This window comes from Cebus imitator, unplaced genomic scaffold (genome assembly GCF_001604975.1).
Source record: "Cebus imitator isolate Cc_AM_T3 unplaced genomic scaffold, Cebus_imitator-1.0 Scaffold11, whole genome shotgun sequence".
Lineage (NCBI taxonomy): Eukaryota > Metazoa > Chordata > Mammalia > Primates > Cebidae > Cebus > Cebus imitator.
Window position 1 is genome coordinate 12,247,800 of NW_016107326.1, and position 9,370 is coordinate 12,257,169.

Here is a 9,370-nt window from a genome sequence, read left to right on the forward strand (position 1 = left end):
TCCCTAGAGAATGCTTGTTACCAAGAAGAATCAAAGAGAACCAGTAGGCAAAGCCAGATTTTGCATTAATAATAAGATGCTTGAGTACATCATTGTAATCATTTGATTTTGATTCCCCCCTCCTCCCATTTGTTAGCTATGCATATGAGGTTATGGAACACATTTGTCTTGTTGTTTAGTGTTGACTAGGCAGTGTTCAGCATATTCTAAGTACTCAAGAGATGTTTGCTGAATGAATGAATGAGTAACCAATAATCAAATAGATTACTTTGGAATGCAAAAGTATTATAGGGAAATTAGAAGAAAGCCATATGCAGAAGCCAGGGTTCTGTTCCTCTGAATTTTATTTTGTGCCTCTTACTTCTTCCTGTAGAATTATTTAAAAATGTATAAAAAATAAAATCGAAGTTTTCTTTCTGTTAATTCATAAAATGGCTGTGTCAGTTTGCGTTCATTCCCTCAGTTAAAAATATTTTGGTTGATACAGTCTCCCTGTTTTTCATTCTTTCATAGCTTAAATTGTTAGGGGAACCTCTCAGGCTGTTTTTAATTCCTAAGAAAGGTCACGATGGCTTTGCCAGTGTGAAGAATCAGTGATCTGGAAGAAAAGGAAAACGATATGCCATGTGGTTTTCTGCCTCTGCTTTGCTATGCTGTAAGACTGTATGACACCCCAGAACTCCCAAGGCTTAGGACAGTAGGCAAAGCTTCCCAAGGTTCATTAATCTGCACTTTGTCTTATCTCTTGGCCTGACACTAGAGTGACCCAACTTGATGGGTTGGGCACTGCTGTCTCAGGCACTGCTGGAGCAGGAGGCATCCCAGCATTGCCAGTTACATACCCTTGCTTTTCTCCTCCGATTCTCCTTCATTTGCGGGTACTAATGGATAAAATTCATTCCAAGAGTTCAACTACTGATTTTGAGTAACGGGTGAGGTCTAATCAAATAATTCAGGGGGAGCCCAATGAGAAGAGCTCATTGGTTCTCACCCACAATGCAAGAGGCTAAGGTCACTTGACTGTTGAACGTGGGCTAAATGTCCATTGTGTGGACACAAAGACGTTTGTTCAGCCTTGAGCTGTTAAGTGGGCCAGGCTGCTTGCAATGCCTCACCCAGCACCCAAACTCTGACACTATACCATGTGAAAGCTTCAACCTCCACCTCTGTATAGAAGAGATAGCTCACTGTGAATGAAGTGAATAGTGAGCCCAGTTCAACAAAACAAGCCTCTGAATTAAAACCAAGTCCATTAATCAATAAGTTTTACAAGCAGAAAGCCTGCTCCCCAAGAAGCCACTACCAACCCTACTCCCTTTGTCTTAGTGGCCATGGTAGAATGGAAAATGAAGGACTGAGGGGAAGGGAAAAATTTATGTTAATAAATGTTCTCACTTCTGCAAGTAAGTGATATTATCTCCACTCAAAGATGAGTAAAATGATGCTAAGAGTGACTTAGTACCAGAGTCACTTTATCCAGCAAATTGTCACAGAGCCAGTATGAGCCAGGATTGTCTGGCACCAAGCTCCTTGTGATTTCTACTAGATCAAGCTGTTTCTACATAATCTACCATTTAGGGAAGGTAAGTTTAAAAGGATTTGCTCTCTGGAGATCACCTGGCAAGGAAAACTGGTCTTATATCAGCAACCTGAAAAGAGATTATCAAACAAGTTGTCACTAAAAACCTCTACATCCATCAGTGCTTTAAATTTCCTAAATGTACTGATATGGAATATACTTTACAACTCTGCTTTTTACTCTGAAGATTAATACACTTAAATGCAGAAGAAAACTATAGATATAGAATCAACTGGAGTTCCTGAAAATAAAGAACTTATTTGGTAACATTTATCAAAATTTTAAATCTATATATCTTTAGAGCAAGTACACTTCTAGGAGTTTATCCTAGATATATTTATGAAAGTGCAAAATATACATTCATGAAAACATCACCACAGGCCTGTTCGTAATGGTGAAACACCAGACACAACATAAATGTCCACTGCTAGGAGGAGCCTGATTAAACAAATCATGATACAAGCACTGAATTGCAGAGCATCCCAGCATTTAGAAGAACACAATGTACCTCGTGTGTGTGTGTTGATGCCAGAATCTCCAAGAAGTAAATTAAAAAGAGCAAGGTAAATATATAATCCCTTTTGTATGCATTTAAAAAATAAGCTCTGGGGAAAGGGACTCTGGAAGACAGGAGTTGAAGACAATTACTCTTCCTTCTATTCATTTCTATAATATTTAAATTTTCTAACCATGTGCTGAGATTAATTTTTAATCTAAACAAACTTTAACTGGGCTGTGGAATCACAGGCCATTTTTTTCTTTCTTTCATACTTTTCCATATTTAAAAAAATCATATCATTTTTTAAAGGCATTAGCTCTCCCTCATTTTGCAAAAACAATGGGCCTCTATTATGTGTCACAACCTGAACTGGGCACCTGGATGGGAAACACTTCCCTAACCAACTCAAGTAAGTGCAGATAAACTCCCAGGAACATCCTCATCAGGCTCCTGGCCAAGTAAGCTCCAGATAAAGCTGCTGATTCCAGGAGGCAGCGCTCTCTAGTGGGCAAAACGGTGAGTAAACAGGTGTGTCTTACCAAGTGAATGAATGCTCTTTTAGCAGGTGGCAAATACTTCTTTAAAATACTCCGGATCTTAATGAATTTCAGAGTAAAACACTTAGGTATGTGCCTGGCTTTTCCAGGAGAAGGGAAGAGCCTGTTTACACCTGCCAACATCTGGAGAGATAATAGCAGTTCTTTACCATCATTTGAGCAAAAGGCTTTCCATCCATTTGACTTGACAGGTATTATACAAAGGCATTCTATGTCTAACTCCAATGTGAAATCTTAGTTTCTCCTATCAACTAATTTTATCAATAGCACTCATGCTTCCTGACATTTTCAGCTCTCTATAAAAACAAACAAGTAAACAAAACAGAACTCTCAAAAGAGAGCAAATGTAACAAAGCAAACATGATAGGTACAAGGAGTAACTACAACTCTTTTCAGGTTACTGTAGTCTCTGAAAGAGAAAAGGTGCAACCAAATACTGTAGTGTGGAAGAAAACTGCAAAGTGGTCAAAAAATAAAAACAAATAAAGAAACTAATAATTGGGATTTTTAATAACATCTAACCATTCCCTATTAATTATGCACATTTCTGTCTGTAAATAACTTTTGAATAATCATTTCATGTTTGCCCATGGTGAAACTCTTTAAAGGCAATGGAAAAGAAAAATAGTAGTCATTTGAAAAACAGGAAAATAAGAGACAAAGGCAGATGATACTAAACTGGCAGTAAGGAAGATAATTATAGAAAACAGAAGTGGTAAGTAATGTAAATATGTGGAGAAATCAGAGATGGAGGAAGAAAAGGTAAGGATCAAGCATAAAACAAATTGGTAAATACAGGACAACTAAGGCCTGTATTATTTCTAAGTGCTAATCTTTAAACCAGAACAAGTACAGGTAAAAGGAGTACCAATAAAATCTTCTGTGAACAGTATTTTGAACCATCTGCGAAACAGAAATCAAATGCACTTGGAAAAAATACATCCTATTGCTATAAAACTGAAGCAGCTCTGTTTTGCATCCTGCCCAGCAGGGGGAAAGGGGAGTCTTCTTTGTCCTTACATCAAAGGTTTAGGGTACAAAACAAACAGGGAATAGATGGTGAAGCTGCCTCCTTCCTCCTTTGAGTCATACCTGAGCGGCAAACCATCCCAGTGTCCGACAAGAAGTGCTTCCACTCTTTCTTGCCATATGCCTCTGCCAGCACTGCTGGAGTCATCATCTTGGTGCCATGGCTTGCCCTGATTTTGGGAGAGGATGCACATTGTTTATTAATGGTTCCCTTGAATGCCCCTTCCTCTATCATTGTGACTGTTGATCCCTGCTGCCCCTGGAGCTAACAAATACATACATATTTTTTCTGTCTTCAGCTGGGTGCCTCCCTGTTTAGGATTCTATAAAGTAAATGTCTGTGGACAGCTGTAGCACTTCCCCCTTTTAATCTAGGAGGTGGCAGGTGATTAGGAGATGCTCACTCTGAGGTCAACATTGGATAAGATAACACCCTTTTTTAGAGAAGTTGTCCTTTAACTATACAGACAAGATTAACATATCTGGAAAAATTAGAAAACAACCATGTTTACTGGGAAGCCAGTTCTGGCAGCACTAGAGAAAGAGCAGTAGGTACCAGAGTCAAAGTGTGAGTCCACCAGGCACATAGGAGTAACAGGAGACACCTGGCACCCACAAGTGGATGACTATGAGCATGCAGGACCATGAAGACAAGATGGGAGCAACCTGCCCACTCAAGGACACGGAAACGGCTAAAACCACATGGGGAAATTGAAGAGGAATATGGAAAAACAGAGCAACATGGCAAAAAAGTAGGTATTTTCTGGGCTCAAAATAACGCTTTTGCATCAGTTAGGTCTGGCTAAAAGAATCTTACTCTGTAGAGAAATATAGTAGTTCCCCTTATCTAGTTTTGCTCTCCACAGTTTCAGTTACCTGTGGTCAACCTGGGTTGAAAAATACTAAGGGCATAATTCCAGAAACAAGCAATGCATAAGTTTTAAATTGCATGCCATTCTGAGTTCTATTGTTATATTTTATTTTTATTTTCTTACTGTACCTAGTTTATAAATTAAACTTTATTATAGAATAAGACATAGTACATGTAGGGATGTGCACTATCTGTGATTTCCAGTAACCACTGAGGGTCTTGGAAGATAATCTCTGAGGATAAGGAGGGATTATTGTAGTTGAAATTTTAGTGTAGTTTATTATGAGAAATGATAACGATCGAGAATATTATTCTCTTGGTATTACAATGCAGTAACAAAATAATATGAAGGAAAAAAGAAATAAAATAAGAAAAAACAAATGGGCTCTTTTTTATGAAGAGGTTAGCATTTTAGAAAGCTATATGTAAAGATCAAGGAATCCCGAATGAGAAATATGATGAGACAAGGAAATCTACTATACTGGTTGGAAGAAAGCATCAAGGAGCTACGCTAATAAATTCAGGAGAAACTAAAGGTTAGCCAGGACTTGAATGGAGAGAGACAGGCCTTGCAGGATGAGGATGGGGATAGGAACAGACAGACAAGCAAGGAGAGAAAGAAACAAAATTGTAGAATGCTTTTCATTCTTTTAACCATGGTTGAAGACAGCCAAGAACACTGTGAATCTGACAGTAGAGTTAAAGGTCATAGACAAAGCTGCATTTACACATATCCCATCTCTGGATGCCTGAGGGATAAACATGGAAACAAATTACAAAATACCAAAGGTGGGACTACACCTGCTTTAGTTAGATGCACCTTAGGGGAAGGTCTGGGGGAAAGTGTGAAAGGAGTTTACATCATGCAAAAAGAATGATGTATCAAAAGAGAGTATATATTAGGGGTCTGGGAGTTTTCTCCTTTGATTCTGATCCTGTTTGCATATGTAATAAGCGGCATAGCTTCATATCCATGTTGGCTTGCCTGTACTATTAGTACTGGAGAAAAAACAGATGCTCCCTCCCTGGTGCCCTTTGAGAGACAGAGCAGTGATAGCTGCTGCTTCTGGACTGCTTGCCATACCCTTAGCAACAGTTAAGAGGTTGGGCCCACTAAGAGAGGAGAGAAGGAAAGAAAGTCAGCCTGGCGTGCAGGAGGAGGGAGAGGTTGATGAGACTTGGAACAGTCCAGAAAAGCTTCCAAATGGAGATAGGACACAACATGACCCATGCATGATAGGGACAAATTTAGAAAAATGGAGAAGGAAAGGGTGGTGGGTATACAACACCAACCTATACCCAATACCCATTCTTTCTTCCTTAACAAAAAGAACCCCAATTTTATTTTAGGCATCTACATACTCAGCTAAAACATTATAATTCCTGGGCTCTTTTGCCAAAAGGAGTGGTCAATGAGATGGAGCAAGTTATAAACTTTCTATTGTATTTCCTACAAATATTTTTAATGGGATAAACTTAAAGGAACTAGGCCTCTAAGTCTAATCCTCACAAATTCATATTTGAATGGCTCAAACAATTCATACAAAGACATGTAGGCACACAGATAATCTGTTATCTAATTAATTAAAATAATCGTATTTAACCCGTATTGTAAAGGTCATATTTCATGCAGTAATAAAGTGTCCCAGAGAAAGTAAAGTTTTGACTTCGCAACTATGTTTTATTACCTGAGAACAGTGCCATTATCTGCAAGTTTAAGGAAGTTCCCATCTTCTAGATCCAATGCCAAACCCTTGCAACTAAAATAGAAAAGTTTGATTATCAATCAATTAATATCTTTAGCTAACCTAAGAAATAACAACCTATATTTTCCAAACATCATAATGCTAAAAGGGGAATTCTCCCATGCAGGGGAATGATATGTTAATCACACAAATAAGAATAACTACGAACTGTAAAATTAAATATCCATCACTGAGTGGATATAAAACGAATATTGTTATACAGGCAAACAAAGGAAAGCATATTTAGTTTGTAAAAATCCTTAGGCTTTTAAAAAGGTAAATCTAAAACTCTAAAGAGAAAAAAATAACCTGAACATCATCCCATACCTTTGTTAAAATGCACAAATGTTTTCCACTAAATAAAATATATACACACACACATCTATATATTACTAGTTAAGCATTTAGCCAGTCGTTCCTACACTCTAGAATTTGTCTCAATTTAGGTCAGTTTACAAGAACTTGCCCTCTGGACAAGGCATATTATTGAAAGCCACTAAAAGAAAGTCAAATTAAGTTTTAGGTTCTTTACTATAAAAGACTTGTGGGATTTGGGGAGAAAGATTTATTATTATGAATAATAAAAGCAAAGTGGTAAAATGGCTACCAAATACCAAGGGAATTAAACAAAAACGACAGTGTACTTTAGAAGCATTATTTACTTTTGTTCAGGGTAAAATTTCCAGAGTCAGTATTTTCTTACAGGAAAATGTTACTGTTTCTTCCTTTTACAAAAATGATACATCCAAAAAGACTAACCAAAAATCAAAAGAATGTTGGAAGCAAATATCAACACCCAGGTAACTGACAAAATAATCCTCATTAGTATCAGTGAAGCTTTCAGAAACAAAGCTACCAAAGGATAGGCAGNCAACACTATGTGTTTTAGGATTGTTATTGATTTTATTTATTTATTTTTTGGAGACAGGATCTCACTTTGTAGCCCAGACTGGAATGCAGAGGCATGATCAATATCTCACAGCAGCCTAAGCCTCCTGGGTTCAAGCAATTCTCCCACTTCAGCCTCTTCAGTAGCTGGGAATACAGGTGCGTGCCGCCACATCTAGCTAATTTTTTATTTTTTTTATTTTTTGCAGAGTTGGGGTTTTGTCATGTTGCCCAAGCTGGTCTCCAACTCCTAGACTCAAACGATCCATCCACTTCAGCCTACCAAAGTGCTGGGATTACAGATGTGAGCCATTACACCTGCCTGGCCTGTTATTAATTTTAAACTGAACAGTTTAAAGTGTCTTAGTGTTTTTGTTTGTGTTGTTATCTAAATGAGGAAGACAAAGGAAGCTTTGGGAAGTTGAGTCCTAACCCAGAAAGGGAATGGCAGTAAGAGTTTTGAGAATGTCGATCCAAATGACCAAAACCAATGGTCCTAATTCAGATGCTTACTCAAAACGTGATGATTCCCCATCTTCTCTTACAGTTCTTAAATTAAAGGGTAGTAAACTAAACCTTTTTCTTAAAGATGTAAATTTGAGAAACAGTTCTTAATAACCTGTGAAATTATTATGACAAACTTAAACCATACAAAAATATCCAAATTAGTCATATAAGCTCTTAATTTTCACATTTAATTAAGCAAGTCTACACTTATTTAAAGTAGAAAACGCTTTAATTCATTAAATACAAAGCTTTTGATATAGAAGACATTTGTCCTTTGACTCAATTTCACATTTTGCATTCTAGCTTCATAGAAGAGAAAGCATTACAGCTTTATCGGTAACAATTAGAACTACAGGAGATGTACAGACTTTAAAAAAAAGAAAAGAAAAGAACTTACCAGAAATCCCAATCCTCTGGGGTCACATTGAGCAATTCTTTATCATACCCTTTCTCCTTCACTAGGAACTGGGCAAAACTATTATAAACGAGCTGCAAATAAAGGAAAGAAAAAGAGATTAAATTTAACACCCACTATTCATTCTAAATGTCACAGACCTAAAAACCTAATGGAATCACCGATGGAGGCAGGTCAGAGGAGGGAAATATCTGTAATTGTGAAGTTCTGCAGTTTAATTCTCCTTCACAAGCAATTTATCAACCCCTGCATGACCCAGGTAGCTGTCCCTTTCAAAATTATACCATCAGCATACAATTATATGAGCAAAGACAATTATTAACCCTACTTCTGAATTCTAATGTGTTGGAGATAGTAATTTAAGACTTGACAAAGCTTTTAAAACTTATTTAATATATCACTAAGATGATAAAGATGACGACGACTCTATCCATCCATCCTTGGTCCATTCTGGCCAGAAAGGCTCCATGTCAGGGAAATCTCAGAGTGAAATACACATGGGCACCAGGCAGGCTAAACAAGTCATGATGCTGCTATCATATACAGAAAATCACTCTTATTTCTCCACACACTCATACACAAAACCAAAAAAAAAAAAAAAAAAAAACCTAAAGAAAAAGGACAAAGAAAGCCTTTGGAAGCAAGTACATTAATTACAATAATAAATACTCTACTGATTGCTGACAGATCTTATTTCTCAACAACAAAAAAATGCTAGGTTTTTCAGTGAAACATCTGGTTTTTAAGTGCTGGCTCAATTTTAAAAGAACTGTATGTACCAAACAAAAAGCGCACAAAAGGTAGATGGCCCTACATTATTCTACCTCGAAGTGTTCCTTGGCCAGTGTCGGGTACACTTGAACCTGAGCAAAACAGGTTTAAGTTGGCCTGTGCAGTGTTCAAAGGGACGCACTGAACAATCTGACACTTCTATAGATATTAACCCACAACAGGTTTTGATAACATGTCATACTCTTACGAAGAAGAGGGCATTGGAGGAGTGGAAGAAATCTCCCTGGGGTGGTGAGGTTTACACAGATGCTTAGATGTAGCAGTTCGACATGTGAATGTAGAGGGAATGGGGGGCAACCCAGGTTCAGAAACTGAGGGGCCTGCACACAGGTGGAGTAGGGGCATCAGAGTCTGAGTGTCAGGATGTGAGCATGGAGAAAGCAAAGGCTCCTTGTCAAATGTCAAATCGAGTTGCTCCCTGTCGTGAAGCTAATTAAAATCACTACACATGGCCGGGCACGGTGGCTCACGCCTGTAATCCCAGCACT

General features: G+C 37.8%; 1 protein-coding gene across 3 annotated transcripts in view; it reads right to left on the reverse strand.

Annotated features, from left to right (window-relative positions):
- The window catches only part of NT5DC1 (5'-nucleotidase domain containing 1), a 144,465-nt gene that overhangs the window by 130,267 nt on the left and 4,828 nt on the right, over nucleotides 1–9,370 (reverse strand). For all 3 annotated transcript variants that reach the window (XM_017497509.2, XM_017497499.2, XM_017497506.2), the window contains exons 2-4: nucleotides 8,073–8,164; nucleotides 6,224–6,295; nucleotides 3,728–3,834 (exon numbers count right to left, since the gene is read on the reverse strand). In XM_017497509.2, coding sequence (XP_017352998.1) covers nucleotides 3,728–3,834; nucleotides 6,224–6,295; nucleotides 8,073–8,164 — 271 coding nt within the window. The remainder of the gene's footprint in view (nucleotides 1–3,727; nucleotides 3,835–6,223; nucleotides 6,296–8,072; nucleotides 8,165–9,370) is intronic.